This window comes from Schistosoma mansoni, assembly GCF_000237925.1.
Source record: "Schistosoma mansoni, WGS project CABG00000000 data, chromosome 4 unplaced supercontig 0032, strain Puerto Rico, whole genome shotgun sequence".
NCBI lineage: Eukaryota > Metazoa > Platyhelminthes > Trematoda > Strigeidida > Schistosomatidae > Schistosoma > Schistosoma mansoni.
The window spans coordinates 1,668,897-1,686,457 of record NW_017386017.1 but is presented as its reverse complement, the minus strand read 5'-3'; the positions used below and the strand labels follow the sequence as shown (position 1 = coordinate 1,686,457).

Here is a 17,561-nt window from a genome sequence, read left to right as displayed (position 1 = left end):
ATTAATTAGACAATACATTATAAAACAGGTTATTATTATTGATTAAAATCTTCATATTCACAGCTTTCTATTTTTCTATTTCTCTAAGATAGTCACTGATAATTTCAAGTGTCGTATTGTTTTGATTGACCCGAATAGATTTAGAAATTCATAAGAATGTTTTAGAAATTTCTATACAGCCAATACCATGGAAGTCTTACTCGCTGACTTTACGTGGCATTACTTTTGTTTACGAGAATGAGAGAACGAAAACCGAATGTTCGGTGCTTTAACCGGGTTGGTGGATACATAGGGCCCACCTAGGGAGTTGGGAAACCCTGATTCCAAACCATTGGTGCACATGTGCTCCAGGATCCTAAAGTAACAAATGAAGTAAGAAACTAATGTTGGTGTTCTGTCCCGATAACAATAGTGAATGGTAACTTTGGGATCCATTTATGGACCAATATTGTGCATATATTTTTTTTATCGTATAATCGCTAAATAGCTAAACTATTCACATTCGTGTCCCTATTATCATAAGCTTTATTTTGACCTATAGACTATTATTATACGATTTACCATTCTTGAGTTATCCCTAGTCTATTAATTACTGCCTCCCACATTCACAGCCACATTTGGCCAAATCTTGTACAAATGTTATTTTCTATTTTCTTGGTACGATGTGGTCAGTCTGTTTGCTATATATACTCAGTATGTTTGAAATACAATGATTCATACAGCAGAGGCTGTTATTGGTGTTCTGGACTTGACTGGATGGGCTAGGCAGAAGCAGGACCGATACGTACTCTAGAATGCTCGTACGGTTTTCGTGTGTGACTGTTCCAATCGATAATTCGCTGCTCTCTGATTGACAGTCTTAGCATCCGCTCGGCCACAAGTTATAACAGTTGGTCACCGGCTACGATAAGACTGCATCTCCCAAAGTCGCTCCATTTCCTTATGCATTAGACCTTCAGGTCAAAGGCTTGGGGTATGGACCTCCTAAGAAAACCACTTGCTTCAGTTTCGGCACCCAGCTCTCTCACAAATCAATGATATCTACTACTGGCCTCACGGTTATTGTGTGGCACATATGTATTGATGCTCCCCTTGCACCAATGTTTATGTGTCTAAATAAATAAGTAAAATAAAGTATAACAAGAACCATTATTCACTTGGTATTGTTTGTTTGAGTCTTCCCATTATTGATTGCCAGTTACAACATTAAATATCAATGTAGAAAATTTAATCTGAACACTGAATAGTAATGGTATACCATACTAAAAATGTCTATTGTTCTTTGAAAAGAAAACGATTGTTGAGTCGAAGAACTCATACACTAACGAGTGTGTTTTAATGTAATAATTAGTCATTCCAAAATGTAACACTCGGGAAAGATATGACTATAATAAAAATTAGCATGAATTAAAACTTATTTGGTATGGTAATCATATCTTCCATTATCCTCAATATATACTTAAGTATTGATTAATTACATACGCAATAAGAATTGTCTCCATTGCGATATCGACTGCTTCATAATTATCAAACAATGATTGTAAATATATTTTCTGAGGGGAATATAAATACTAATTACGTAATATACTTACCTAAATTTGAACCCGTATTTGTTGTAGTATGCATAGTGGATGATTCATCAAAGGTATTATAGTAAGAAGCAGTTGATGACGAATTGCTTTTACGAGGAAGTGAATTTGTTGGACTAGTCAATGCTCGTCTTTTAAGATTTCTGTTATTCAATCGAGACCCATTACGATAAGATGATGATGATGCTGATGTAACATGACCAATACTATTATTAATATTATCATTTAATGGTCTAGAACATAATGATGTTGATGATGATAAAGATGAATGATTCATAACAGGACGACGTCTCCCTGACTTTCTATCAACAATATTATTATTATTGTTAATATTACTATTGTTTTGAACAACAGGAGATGGTGTTGGTATAATCAAAGGAGGTAGTTCACTTTCAGTCATTGGAACAGTTTCATAACCAAAATTAAATCCAACACTATCTGAAGCCCAATCATCATTTGAATATAAATAATAATCTTCAATAGATGTTAAAGGATGCATAGATTCATCTTTAACAGCTACTATCATCGACTCATTAGTATCAGATGTTGAATGCAAACTTTTCAGATATGATTCGAAAGGACACCAAATCTAGAAAAATGATAGTATATAACAATTACCAAATTTATTAAAAAGATTTGAATAATAAAGTGTAAAATATTCTTATTATTTATTATAGTAATGATGACAATATGAGAAGAGATCCTGCCATCTCGTCATTATAAATTTGAAAAAATAAATATTAAAAATGACAGTGGTACATTTTGAATACAACTGAACTATCCCTCAATTTGACATTGTAAATAAAAGTCTGTCAGTCACAAGTAACGTGGAATCTGAAACATATATGCACCGAGTCAACTTCCAACAAGAGATCAATTAAAGTGAGATAAAATTATTAAGACATCAGAATAGTACAAGAGGTAGAAGTATCAGTGCCAGTAAACAAAACTAGTCATAAACAACATGCTTTAAAAAGAACAAATAAATAGTATGACTATTTCCAGACAAAAACGAATGCATTTATGCTAGCGCGACCAATTCAGAACCGTATCACACAGTCTCCAACCCCTGATTAAGATAATCACGCGGACTCTATCCAGGTGGTCTGAACCTACTTACATGGTTCATTTCAACAGCTGGTAACTTCACAGATTAAACCGACGCTCTGGTTTAACCACTTCTGGATTTTTCTCAACCTACTCCTACATCAGTAAACATTGCATAGTGAGGTATGCAGCGGTTGAGCATAAGTAATATATGTCCCGGTCACCTCAGTTGACAAAGATTGACTATTTTATCAATCGATTGGCAATCTTTACACAGTACACTGTCTTTAACCTCAACATTGCTAACTCGGTTGACCTAAAATACACAAGTAAAGCTTCAAAGGCACTTATGATTAAAAAGTAGGAACCTACGAAGATCCACCACTTTAAAAAGTATTTCACAGCCATAAAATAGAACAGAAAGAACTATTTGACAGTTAACTCGCACTTTGGTTATGAGATAAATATTTCGCCATCACAAGTAACATAAGTCGCTAAAATTCGAATTAGCTTTTTGAATCTGTAGTCATAAATTGAGGTGACACTATGAAGATGGTTAGATTTTCAATATGCCTTCAAAATAGAATAATTCTCTTTTTTTAATTCGAACCTATGTAAGAGATCATAAACTAGTATGCAAATGACAGACAGTCCCCGTTGCATTACAGTTAGATAAAAGTAAGCACGTTACCTAATATGCATAACAACAGTTAAAAGGTGTATTTGTGTATTATACATACACAAAAACATATGATGCACAAACGTCACAAGGTATAGACCTTCAGAAATAATTTTATTCATTAATTATATTCAGTTTTTTAGTGTGCAAAACAACAACAACAAATCAAGTTGATCAATAACTAGGCACAATTCTTTCTAGTTAAAATACGATAAACTGAAGACATAGTGCTACTGATAACTTCATTCCGATTAATCGCATAAGCAAGATCTAAAATTTACTACACCTTCAAAGAATACATTTAAGAGCAGTTATTAAATGGTTAAACTAAAACGTTTTTTTTGAAAAAAAACGAGATTATGAACTGAAATTTCAAATCATTGATCACACAGTATCACATCCTGAACATCGCCTTCTTGAAACCATACAATGATCCAGTTTCGCAACAATCAACAATTGGTCTACACAACTTATACAGAAAATCTCTAGTCCCAATATTGTTTATTCACTCCACAGATTTACTATTATTTACAACAATTTGTCGGACATAATATGGTCGAATATCTATAAGCTTTTCTACATTATAAGAGGAAATAACTTAGATCTCCCTTCTTGAAAAAGTGTGCTCGGAACAATTTATAACATAAAAGTTTATAATAAGTCGAACTCACTGGAAGTTGAGCGTAGGAAGATATTACATCAGAAGTAGATGATTCAATATGTTGTGACTGCTGTTGTTCATTTCGACCAACTACAGAATTGTCATCATTATGATTAACAGAAGGATGATTATGATAACTTAACCAATCATTATTCCATTCACCGGTTAATTGACTTTCAAGTAGTGATATACGAGATAACAATTCATAATTAGCAACTTCCCAACCAATTAAATCGGTGTAACCTAACTGTTTCATTAGACAATCTTGATAAGATTTTCGTTCATTATAATCTGATAATTGTACAAAATTTGTATCAAATTCATCAGAAATTTTACGATTTAAATCATCTTCTAAGTCAACTTCACCATCATCGATTAAATAATGAAAATTATCTGTTATATTATCATCATTAGTATTATCATCATCTTGAGAAATAAATTCATTGACAATGGCTACTTCTTCAGCATTTGTACAACACCATGCTTGTGTATCGATGGGATCTTCAAAAAGTTCCAATGCTTGATGAAGCTTCAATGAAATGAAGAAAAACAAAACAATCAGATGTTTAAATAAAATAAACTTAAACAAGGTATTCAACTGTTTGAGACTTGAATACAAACTTCCAGATGGTCATGGCTTTCTCATACATTTTGTCTAAAAAATTGAAATGTTTTTAGACAAAGTAAGCTGAACTGAACTTTAGTACATAATCATTGCTAAGATATGCAAACACTAAAATACTACCCTTAAGTAATAGATCATGGTGGTATTTTGGATGTCATCCAGTGGCAAAGTCGACAATTTAACCTTCAATTTACTCAATAATTGAGGTAAAATTTAATTGACATTCAAAAAGAAATTCGACCAGTGTAGCCACGTTTAGTAACACGTTTGTACTATCAATTATGATTGAATTCCAGTGACTGGTTGGATGACATTATCACCACAGGTAAAGTTTGATACTATTTCATACCATGAAAGTACTGTATTCAAAATCACTATAGTTCATTTGCTTATTACGCTGATTACACCTTTAATAATTGAACTTATGCATCGACCAATGTTAGACTATCATGGAAAACCTAGAAGCACTGGACAGTTGTTTCGTCCTAGTATAGGACTCCTCAACAGTGCGCATCCACAACCCCACACGCTAGACTTGAACTTAGGGTTCGCCATTTCACACACGAACTCTAAACCCTTAGACCACTGAGTTGACATCCAACGGTGTTAATGTCTAACGTCAATCAGTCTATGACTTTGAGCAACCCTTCACCCATTACCAGCGGGAGATAACTGTCGCAACCGACACAGATTAAAATCCACCATTAGACTCCCCCACATTACTAATACAACTTATTTTTATTTTATTTTATTTAAACACATAAATATATTGGTACAAGGAAGTGCCAGATATATATGCGCCTCACAAACCTCATTTCATTTGTGTGAGGGCTGTGATACTGCCTAGGTGCTCAAACTGAAGCAGGTGATTTTCTTAGGGGTCCACATCCTGAGCCTTTGACCTAAAGGTCTGATCCACAAGGCAGTGGAGCATCGGAAGGACATGCAGTCCCATGGTAGCCGGTGACCAACGATTGATTCATACGTCATTTGTTCCCTCAGGATACTGGAGCGAGCCCATGTGCACCATTGGTTTGGAATCAGGGTTTCACAACTCCCCTAGGTGGACTTTCCATGTCCACCAACCCGGTTAAAGCGCCGGACATTCGCTTTTCATCCTCTCAATTTCGTAAACAACAGTAGTGCCACGAGAAGGCAGTGATTAGGACTTCCCTATTAGAAGCTATCAGAGCATTTCGAGAAGGAAGAGCGGACTCTCCCCACTCTCGGCCGTACCAGGGCATTTGAGGGGTACCACTGAGCTGGCATCCAACAGTGTTATTATTAACAGAAATAATTTTATTCATCTACTTACTAAAAGTTCACTTAATGGTTCTCTTTCATGAAATAATAATATATCATCATCTTCATTAATTATTTTATCATTATTATTATTATTATTTATAGATTCATTAAAACGATTATCATGTCCAATATATGAAAATGATGAAGTAATAGATGATGATGATGTTGATGAATGGGATAATGTATCATGTTTATGATGTATAGATCCAAAATAATGACGATCATTAAATAAATCTAATTGTTCATAATCAATTGATTTCATTTTTTGTTGTATAAATAATTGACGATTTGATAATTTTTTAATTTGTATAATACCAGATAATAATTCATTAACAACATTTGGTTGAACTCGTGCAAATAATAATGAACGACAATTGACATGTGTTGTTGAATGAGCATGAAATACAGCTCTAGGTAATAAACGACATGATACACCACGTAATAAACATGTTTCTATACTAATACGATGTGTTGAATAATTATAATTATTAGTTGATAATAAACGAGAAATATTGATTTTTTGTTTTTTATCATTATTGAAATAAATTGACGATGATGATGATGATGATAATGATGATGACGATGAAGATGATGATGATGGAGGATAGAAAGATAAACCATTCAATATCCAACTATGAATACTATGAAGGAAAAATAATTAAAAAATTCATTAGAAAAGAGAATATGTCTAAGTGGAATCCATCTTAAAGATTAAAAAAACAAATCAATAATGGTGATGCGTACATCAGTGAGTAATTTTGAGAGATCATGCCAGAAGTTTTAATGAGAGCTGTGACTAGCGGAGTTCAACCATTTCGAGTGTATGTTAGTTACACATTAATGCTCACACAATGTTATAAATTAATCAAAGTTAAACATGTAACATGGTCTAGAGATTAAGTGCTTGTAGTGAGATATGTAAATCATGGATTTGATCCCCGCTAGGATAGTGAGTGCATACTACTGAAGGGTCCCTACAAAGACGAAAAATCCATCCAGTGCTTCCTGGTCTTTCATGGCTGTCTAGTTGAGGTCAGCTCTCCCTCTCGAAATGCTCTCACATGGCCACGCATATATAGTCTCTGCCAGGGAAGTCCTAATCACTGCCTTCTCGTGGCACTACTGTTGTTTACGAAATTGAGAGGATGAAAAGCGAATGTTCGACGCTTTAACCGGGTTGGTGTACACGAAAAATCCACCTAGGGGAGTTGTGAAACCCTCATTCCAAATCAATAGTGCACATAGGCTGGTTCCAGTATCCTGAAGGAACGAATGGCGTATGAATCAATTGTTGGTCATCGGCTACCATGGGACTGCATCTCCTCACGATACTCCAATGCCTTGTAGATCAGACTCTTAGGTCAAAGGCTCGGGGTGTGGCCCCCTAAGAAAATCACCTGCTTCAGTTTGGGCACCTAGGCAGTATCACAGCCCTCACACAAATGAAATGAGGTTTGTGAGGCGCATATATATCTGGCACTTCCTTGTACCAATATATTTATGTGTTTAAATAAATAAATAAATAACATTAGATATGTCGTGATTAGTAAATCGGACTTGATATATATTTCTAACGTTTGGGAGATAAATCAAATAAATAAACGCCGAACAAGTCTATTGTTGATACTACTAGTAATGACGACAGCGAAAATTCTGTAGAAATGCACACAATTATTTGGTATGGGGTTTCGAGGTAGGGTTATTCACAGAACGTGACAAAATTATAATGCAGAACTTGAAATTTTCCTCCGGTTGATAGTTCTGAAATGATGTCTCTTACAAAATTTGGATAGAATTTTGAGAAGGAAAAAGCATATGCTGTCAAGTGTGGTAAAAATCTAAAGCAATATATAACAGCTTAAACCAACTAATGAAGCTGAACATCGAAATTCTAGCTATGTAGTGAACTGAATGAGAATACACTTCACTAAAGAAATAAATCACAATTATTGTATGATGTCTAACTACTCAAATTGTGAATGGCTGGATTTAAATGCTTAAACTATTTAAACTGAAACTTTTAGTCAAATACAATTTTAGACCAATTGGTAAACAGCAGCTAGCAATTCTTAGTCATTCAGTCAGTCGTATATGTTGCACAGATGAGGATCGGTTCAAGTTGCCAGACTAGATCAATACAGAAAGATAAAATTATCGAGGCAAATATCAGAATGGCAGAAATAGTAACGGCGTTAATAGTAATATAAGGCATTAAGTTTAGAAAATATACTTATAAGAAGACCAAGTTTGCAGAAATAAAAAGCATATGATTATATTACCACTCATGATCTACAGGAAGACAAAGATTAAAACAATCCGCACCACTGCGACCGACCAACGTCTTCGACTGTCAATTACGACAATCAAGTAGACTCCAACTAGGTAGTCTGCACCTACCTACACAAATGAGTCCAACAGAAGATAATTTCATGGAATAATGCCAAACTTTAGCCAGGCCATCCTTAGTTTCCTCCCAACCCATTCCTACATCAGCTAAAATCGTGCAGAGAGGTAGACGGTGGTTGAAAGTACATAGTGCATTTCCCAACCACTCATGTCAATGAAAGTTCAGTACCTTGCCAACTGATTGACTATTTTTATCTATTACTCTGAGTCTCAACTCAATAGTGCTAACTTCATAGTCCGAAAACACACCAGCAAGACTCCAAATGCACCTGTCTATGAATAAATACTAGAGAGCCACAAATATCTTATTAAGTGAACAAAAAAACCTGGTAAACTAAAAAAGTGGATTCCAAACATACTTACATGGCTTTCAAGTTATCTGTGACTTCTACTCGCCAATCAACATCACATATGATAATATGTACATTTGAATCAGCTCGTAAACTAATCAATGATGTAGTTGGACTTCGTGCATGTATTAGTACTAATAGTGGACCAATTGTACCTTGTGGCCAACTATTAATACAATCAATTAGTGACCATGTATTAGCATTAACTGATTTATAATTTGATGGAATACGTACACGATGAAATAAGCGCCACGATGATGCTGATAAATAAGCTTCCAATAAATCGAGAAAAGCAGTTTGATGAGCTATAAAATATATACAACGAGGACGTTTTTCAAGATTATTATTATTACTATTGGTAGTAGTAGTAGTAGTAGTAGTAGGATGAGATTTTACACCAAGCAATTCGGTTAATTTCTGATGTAGATTATAAAATTTGCCTGAAACAAAAAAAAGAGAACAATTACAATGACGAAGTAAACGATTGTGGATTCTGTACATATGAAGAATTATGAAGGAAAAACGTGTAGAATTCACATACATACACACACACACACGTTGCATAACTTGTACGAATAACAACTAAAACAGATCTTATATCAGGTCGACAAGCGAAGCCACTGTTCCTGAGTTGCATATATTATATATGAGGTTTAATAATATAACACGCATACACACATGCACGTCTATGTGTATCAGAAGGTTAATGAAGAATTGAACCTGTGACGACTAAACAGTGACTGAAAAAAAGACAATTATAATTATTTATAATTGTTTACCCCCTAGAAACACACTGACTAATAAGTGACTATGAAAGCACAAGACAAGTTTCTTTTATTAACAGTCTCTAATGGCAAACTGGTTGAAAAGATTAAACTAATGCGTTGAATAGAGGAGTTTATTAAACCTACCAAGATGACATTATGATATACAGTTAGATCAACCAACTTTTAGTTGGCTGACAGTATATCATTTTATTTTATACAGGCAACTGTGTTAAATTGTCACAAGTTTTCCTAAAGTCATGCTGTAAGTTATGTACAAAGAATCACTGTATTACGTATCTAGATTCTTTGCAAAACTTATATGCATAACTGTATGCAAAATCATTTGCATGCAATTTACATATTTGTGTACAAATCTCAACATACTAGATAGAATATTATACATTGTCAACCTATTGATTTAAGATATTATTACCGAATGATAAAGTGTTCAACAATGACTAATCGCATTACCTGTACTAAACTTGAACCTTTTACCTTGTAAATAAGTTTAATATCATCATATACGTCACTTTTACAATATGTTCTTCATGATTCGATCAGTCAGTTAAAAAGTTCAATACAATGGCGTGATCGTATCCCGGTTACATTACTGACAGTGTATAGTATTTTAACATTTGAGTTATTAGCTTAAGAACTAGGCTTTCAACTATTTTAAATACGCTGGTAATCAATAACCATTACATAAAAAGCATAGCTTATTATATGTGTTGACTGATTTGGTTTATGTGATACAAGAGCATTATCTGCATCATTGCAAAGCTTTGTGTATTACATAACAAAATCTCTTAATATATATGTGTGTGTTGAAGTTGCTTTGGAACTATTTTTGCCACAGTAATCGTATGGATGAAATTTGTTCACTTCTATCAACAATTCTTTTCTATCGAACAATGCAATGAAACCACAGTTTAACTATAATAGTGCATAAACACAGTATGAAATCATATATATATTTCAGTATAGTGAAAATTTCTATTTCGGCAATTATTAAAAGGACTCATCGGGTAGTTGCTTAACGTAATAGTTGCATAATGTCACAGTGATTATACATGTATTCACCTGATTCTAGTAACAACTGGCCGACAGATGATTTAGGGTTGCTGCTAAATGACGACAACAATGAGGAATGAAATCCAATCTTTGAACAGCATGAAGGTGTCAACCAACGTGCTTGTTCTGTTAGAGGATATAAAGTATGACTTATACGCGAAAGAATTGATGAATACATCAAAAATGACCAAGATGATTGTGAACAATATAGATTGGATAACATTGAAGTTGTTTTCTTTTTGTCAAACAATAGCAAAGGATTAATAGGTCCAACACGAGATATTATTCGGGCAGGTGTGGCGATCACACGCGGTCGCGTACACAGTGCGCTGAAATGAAATAAAAAAGGATTTATGTTAAATCAGTAGATTAATAATTAAGTTAGTAGAACAGTGTTACTTCTACGAATATACATATCACAAAATAAAACTGAGTTAAAATACTGAGGATGAATAATTCTATACTCTGATTTAAAAAACCCTTAAGAACATATCTATTATGGAAGCGAAACTTTAAATATGAGTAGAATGGTCATTTGGTAAACAAATCACTCGTTTGTTGTTAGTTAAAATCGCTTTTTGTTAACAATGTTAATGAACTAGTTATATAGTTGGACAGTTTACTGTTTTACACTTCACCTTGACAAATTTGCAGTAAAAGCAAAGATGAAAGGTTTCTTATCTGCCCACCCACCTCCTACTTGAATAACTACAGACACTAAAGTAAACAATAAAAAAAACAAAAAATTCAATTATGTAAACTATCGGAATGAACTATCATAGCAGTATTGAGAATCTTCCAAAATCATAAATATTACCTCCTAAGAGCCAATGATGATGGTGTAGTATCTGGTTTTATGCCAAGCCCATATGGGTTATTATAGCTTCTGGACAAACCAGTTTATCTATTCTTCTTGAGTCACATTTTGAACTAGTTAATTACTTACTTATTAACCTTAACTTTTTTTATATGAGCGTATGTACGTGTATTGCTTAGCCTACTCATCATATATCTGTAGCTTATTTTTGGTCATAAATATTGAGTCACACTTGATCAAATCGAGTTGGCTCACTGGTATTCCCTGCTTCGTTTCTCTGATTACCTGTCCGGATCAATGAGTTTACAAAATAGACATATTCGAAATTCATTCTCGTATTTGACTTATTTTATTCCTAGAAGGGGTTTTTTCGGAGATTTTAGTAATTTTACGGTTAAATTCATGAGTCAATGTAAGCTAGACCACCATCGAAAACCTGGAAGCAGTGGATGGCAGTTTCGTCCTAGTATGGGACTCCTCAGCAGTGCGCATCCACGATCCCGCCTCGCGAGATTTGAACCTAGGACCTATCATGCAGGTGCGCGAACACATAACTTCTAGACTACTGAGCGGCATCCAACGGTGTTAATGTCTAACTTCAACCAATCCACGAAGTAGAGCAACCGTCCACCATTGTCTTCAGTGAGTTACGATCTCACAACAGACCCGGTTGAACTCCATTAGTCACTACAGGGTGGAATCGTGGATACACACTGATAAGGAGTCTCACACTAGGACGAAACGGCCGTCCAGTGCTTCTAGGTTTCCCATGGTGATCTAGCTTTAATTGACTCATGAATTCAACTACAAAATTACTAATATCTCTACTAAACCCCCTTCTGATAATAATCATATGCTCACTAGTAAATGGCTTCATGAGGTATTTCGTGGAGTTCTAGTGTATAATAAAAATGTATAATAAAAAATGTTACCTCGTAATATTATTCCATTGTGAAAATTGATTTAGAACAATATTCCATATATCAGATTCTTTCTTATAAGAGTAAACATTGAAAGACTTAAATTGTGAATTTTTCGAATAAGCATTGGAATCAGAAGTAGTATTATCAGATAATAAATCTAAGCGTAGAAGATTACATGTATCCTGGGAACACCAATCAGCAAAACCAGTTAACTGAGTACATTTACGATGATTATCTATTAGCCAAGGATATGCGTTCTCCTAGGAAATTAACAACACACAATAATTAAAGAAATAATAACTCCTTACTGTTTCTAACTTCACCATTAGGGAAGTTATCAAGTTGAACACTGTTACGTTTAACAATGACGATAAACAATAATAATACACAGATAGATAAACCAGTGCATAAAGCGGTAAACTATCTTATTTTACTCATTTAATCACAAAAAATCTGGAACAATAGGAAACCAAAATTGTATGAACGATACAAATAAAGAGGCGACTGTCAAGACGATCACAAGATTACTCGAGTTTTGTTAAAGTCTTTCTAATAACAGTAACCGTCAGTGCTTGCTTCAATCAATTTTTTCGCACTACCTTTTCACAATTTTGATTAGTTGCCACTACCTTTAGTTCGTTAACTTTTTGTGTGATGATCATGTTCTTTTCCAATTGTTCTGCTTGAGTATTAAGTTCTTTCTACACTTTGCCTTCTTGTCTTACCGGCCATTTGCTAACGTGTGTGCCAGCTACTGTTATCGAGTCCGGAATAGAATAATTCGCATTGGGATAGCTTAACTGTTCACTAATTTGCAAGTATCGTGATAAACCTTAATATGTATAATAATAATACATATAAAACAGTGACATTGTTAATAAATGAAGAAAGAGAGTTGATAAGAAGTACAAGAATTCTATGTAATAGGATGTAAATCTCACTTAAAAATACAATCAATAATAAGTTCAGGAGGTTAACGGTATTTTCTTCCCTTTTTAAAGAAAATAGTAGAAAATTACTGAAGGGCCACTACCGGTTTTTATTTCGAGTCACTTCTATTAAAATCCTTGGTCGCCGAGTTGTATCCCCTTTAGAACTCAAACCAGGGAGTTGTTGTGCGTTGATAGGTCCCAGTCTTATATAGCTTTCTTTCTTACTACAACAACACAATGCAACAAACTGACCACCTCTACACCTTTTACCTTCCGTCTCAGCTTTGGAAATTAATTCTTGATGTGCGAGACTTTCAGATGACATTTGTAAAACCTTTCCAAGCTGCAGAGCCAGTGTTTTAAGATAACGGCTGAAAATCAAGCATCTTAACCACTAAGCTAGCGCCTTACATCCATTCATATAAACAGGTTTTGACAGAATGAGTCCTATTACTAAACAAACACTGGTCATGTAATTTAGTAGTGGTGTAGTGAACAAAACAACGGTTGGGGACAATCGAATGTATTTAAGCAGAAATTACAGACTATCTCAGTAAATTCTGATAACCAAACAATGAACAGTCGATTTGCAAATTAACAACCAATTGTTTCAATCTTCTCTGTTTCTTCTTTAATTTCATTGCTCATGCATTTTCCAAACGATTGCGCTTCATTTCAGTTCTTTGCACATCGGTCTTCTGGTGAAATACATTCTATGTCCGACCAACACCATATACTACTTATATAGATATAAGTAGACCACACCACACTCGTCCCCCCTTTAAAGCATTCGACCATGCGGTGGTTCTGCTCGCCACGCCACTATCTTCTTTCACTGCAGTCTGTGCCAAACTCTCCGTCAGAATGTCGAGTCTGCGGCGCGCTGACCTCCATAGCTCCGTCGATCTGCCGGGGCACCAACATCCGCATCCACCCGGCACCTGGGACGTTCAACACCCGTACTCCACCGGCCTGCTGAGCCATCTACATCCGATGTCCGCCCAGCAGCCGCACGTCCCACTGCTCCTCTCCGTCGACAGCACCCGCTACAGCCAACGCCGCCCCGCCAGAACACTCCACTCGACGCCACCTCTCCTCACCAGACTGCCCCAACTAGCACCTCCACTCCAGACCCGCAGCGGCGTCCGCAGAACAGCACCCTTCCTCCTTCTGGTTGGCAGCGACACCAAATGTAGTGAACAAAACAACGGTTGGGGACAATCGAATGTATTTAAGCAGAAATTACAGACTATCTCAGTAAATTCTGATAACCAAACAATGAACAGTCGATTTGCAAATTAACAACCAATTGTTTCAATCTTCTCTGTTTCTTCTTTAATTTCATTGCTCATGCATTTTCCAAACGATTGCGCTTCATTTCAGTTCTTTGCACATCGGTCTTCTGGTGAAATACATTCTATGTCCGACCAACACCATATACTACTTATATAGATATAAGTAGACCACACCACAGTGGTACATTTTAGGTAAACGAAGTAAAAACGGAAACAAAATGAGTAAAGAACGAACATTAAAAAGAAAAACAAAGATTAAACTGAAAGATAACACTGAGTTCAAAATATTTATTATATACACATACGCTATAAGTAAAGTGAAGAAGAAAGATCAATATACGACACATAGTCAGTCAGCTACAACGTAGGACCAGGCACATATATGCATCGGTCCAAGTTGTCATACCTCGTTAGCACAACAAGATGAACACCGGATTCATAGAACTAGTTAATTTAGTGGTGGTAATATATAAAAGAAAAATTGTATATAAGGATATAGTATAGGAAAGAAGACAAATATGAAGCAATTTTAATTTTAAAGTTTAAGGGAAGATAAATAGTGTACACACCTACGCCATGGTGATCGATTCTAAGCCATGTCACCTAGAGTCTCCGACCATTAGTTACTATTATTGAACTGAGAAGAGAAATTAAGGTATGGAAAAATGTTGTTATGAAATAATTTATCCGAAAATCAATTTTTATTTTCCTACCTGTAAAAGCAACAACCAAAAATTGGACAAAACTAATGTCAATGTTAGCTTGGTTTACGTGTATTGCATATACATACTAACATACACATACAACCAGTAAATATTGAACAAAATCATACTAAAAATGATTAAACACAATAAACTCACATTTAAATTATTATCATTGCCATTATTGTTTAAATGATCATTTGAGTTGTAGGAATTATTGTGATTGACAGTATGAGAAAGATTATTGGACATATCTAAAATATCATGGTATCACAATGAAAATATACTTAAATGAAGTTTTCCTACAAAAGTCATAATCTGTAATCTTAAATTTCTTCTTTGTTTTTTCAAAAAGAAAGATAGTTACAACAAATATAATTAATATTATCAGAAGGGGTTTTGTGGAGATTTCAGTATTTTTCATAGTTGAAAGCATGAGTCAATTGAAGCTAGACCACCAAGGAAAACCTGGAAGCACTGGACGGTCGTTTCGTTTCATATGCTCACTAGTGACTGACTTCAAGAGGTACTTCCTGGAGTTCTAGTGAGAAGAAGTGACCAGTGAAGTTCATCCAGGTCTGTTGGTGAACGGTTTCTCAACTTCGTGGATTGATTGAAGTTAAACATTAACACCACCGGATGCCGGCCAGCTTAGTGGTCTAGTGGTTATGTGCTCTGGAGCGAGACTGGCAGGTCCTGGGTTCGAATCTCGCGAGGCGAGGTCGTGGGTGCGCACTGCTGAGGAGTCCCACGATTGGACGAAACGGCCGTCCATTGCTTCCAGGTTCTCCTTGGTGGTCTAGCTTCATTTGACTCATTCTTCCAACTATGAAAAATATAATTAACATTCATTCATAGATTCAACAAATCCTTAAATGGAAAAAAACTTACAAAATGATTTATAAAATTTGTTGTAAAAGAACATAAGTGTCAATAAAATACAAATAAAGCTAAAGTATGTTATTAAAAAAAATTGATGGACAAGTAAGTTAACTATGAACTAAATCTTTTCATTAATAATGTATGTAAATGTATAAACATCTAGATGTAATTCTGTTTATTCACTAAATTATTTTTATATAACAGAAGTATTATCAGATTAGGTCTCGAAAGTACATTTATTTTACTAGAAGATTGCATGACCTTTATACGATACGGAAATATACAACCTGTCATTTTATATGAATCAATTTGAATTATACGAAATAATTCACAGAAAATAGACTAGCTTGGAGAGATAATTGTCAGAGTTTTAGTGAGAAGCCGTGACCAGTGGAGCTAATCCGTGTCGAGTATGAGGAAGATACCCGCTGAAGATAATGGTAGGATGGTTAAGCAATGTCATGAATCAATTGAAGTTAGAAATTAACATCGTTGGATGCCAGCTTAATGATCTAGAGTTTAACCGTTCACGCGCGAGACCGAAGGTTCTGGGTTTGAGTCTCATGTGTATGATCGTGGATGAGCAAAACTGAGGAGTTCCGTAATAGGATGAAACGGCCACTCAGTGCTTCCAGGTTTTCAATGGTGGTCTAAATGACTAAGTCATGATCTCAATCAAAAGAAAAATTTGACAAAATAAGTCAGTTTGATCGATACACCTTAGTAGTGGCGTAGTGGATGGTACAATATACCACATTTTAACCTTGTCAATTATTCCTTTACTATTCCTGACTGTTCTTACATGATTGTGTGTTAATTGTTTTCCCTATTCATCACGTGTCTGTCTGTAAATTATTCTTGTATGAATATAAATATTGAATCACGTTTAATCAAAACGAGTTGGCTTACTCGCCTTCTCCTCGAAGCGTCAATTTCGTTTCGTTTTGTTTGCTTCACTTTCTTCACTCCGTTTCTCTAATTGTCTGTCCGGATCAATGAGTGTTCGAAATATATGAACTCAAAATGCATTCTCATATTTGGCTAGTTTTATTCCGTTAGTCTCTAACGCAAATTAAGTCGATAATTATATATGAGGGTTGACGACATATATATTTCGATAACAATCATCATATGATCTAATAGAATTTAAATACAAGGCCACTAAAGTAGTTTAAATTGTCCTTTACGGATTCAGAACCTACATTATCTACCGAGATTTGAACAGTCAAATATAATTACTAGCTATTACAGTGTGTCTTGTGATCTTATACACCGACCTAGTTAAGGTTGTTTTTAGATATAGTCAAGGCTTAGAATGATTACAGAAACCTGAGAAAAAGACAAATTTAAACCAACTCTGACGAAAAATAAAGGATAATAAAGTACTGAAAATATACAGGAGAATAAACAAAGAAGGAGTTAACATGCCACTGGGACGAAATTTGAAGTGAATCATCAAAAAAGGAATCCAAGACTAGCAACCGTATCTGAACGTCATGTACATATCACCT

The 17,561-nt window shown here is 34.9% G+C and overlaps 1 protein-coding gene across 1 annotated transcript in view; it reads right to left on the bottom strand.

The window, feature by feature from the left end:
* The window catches only part of Smp_148830 (hypothetical protein), a gene marked incomplete at its 5' end in the record, with an annotated part of 49,899 nt that overhangs the window by 12,990 nt on the left and 19,348 nt on the right, over nt 1-17,561 (bottom strand). Inside the window, 9 exons of the mRNA XM_018791166.1 lie at nt 1,593-1,887; nt 1,939-2,178; nt 3,987-4,505; nt 5,917-5,966; nt 6,021-6,364; nt 8,676-8,967; nt 10,510-10,829; nt 12,250-12,500; nt 15,328-15,422. Of these exons, the coding sequence (XP_018645679.1) occupies nt 1,593-1,887; nt 1,939-2,178; nt 3,987-4,505; nt 5,917-5,966; nt 6,021-6,364; nt 8,676-8,967; nt 10,510-10,829; nt 12,250-12,500; nt 15,328-15,422 (2,406 nt within the window). The remainder of the gene's footprint in view (nt 1-1,592; nt 1,888-1,938; nt 2,179-3,986; nt 4,506-5,916; nt 5,967-6,020; nt 6,365-8,675; nt 8,968-10,509; nt 10,830-12,249; nt 12,501-15,327; nt 15,423-17,561) is intronic.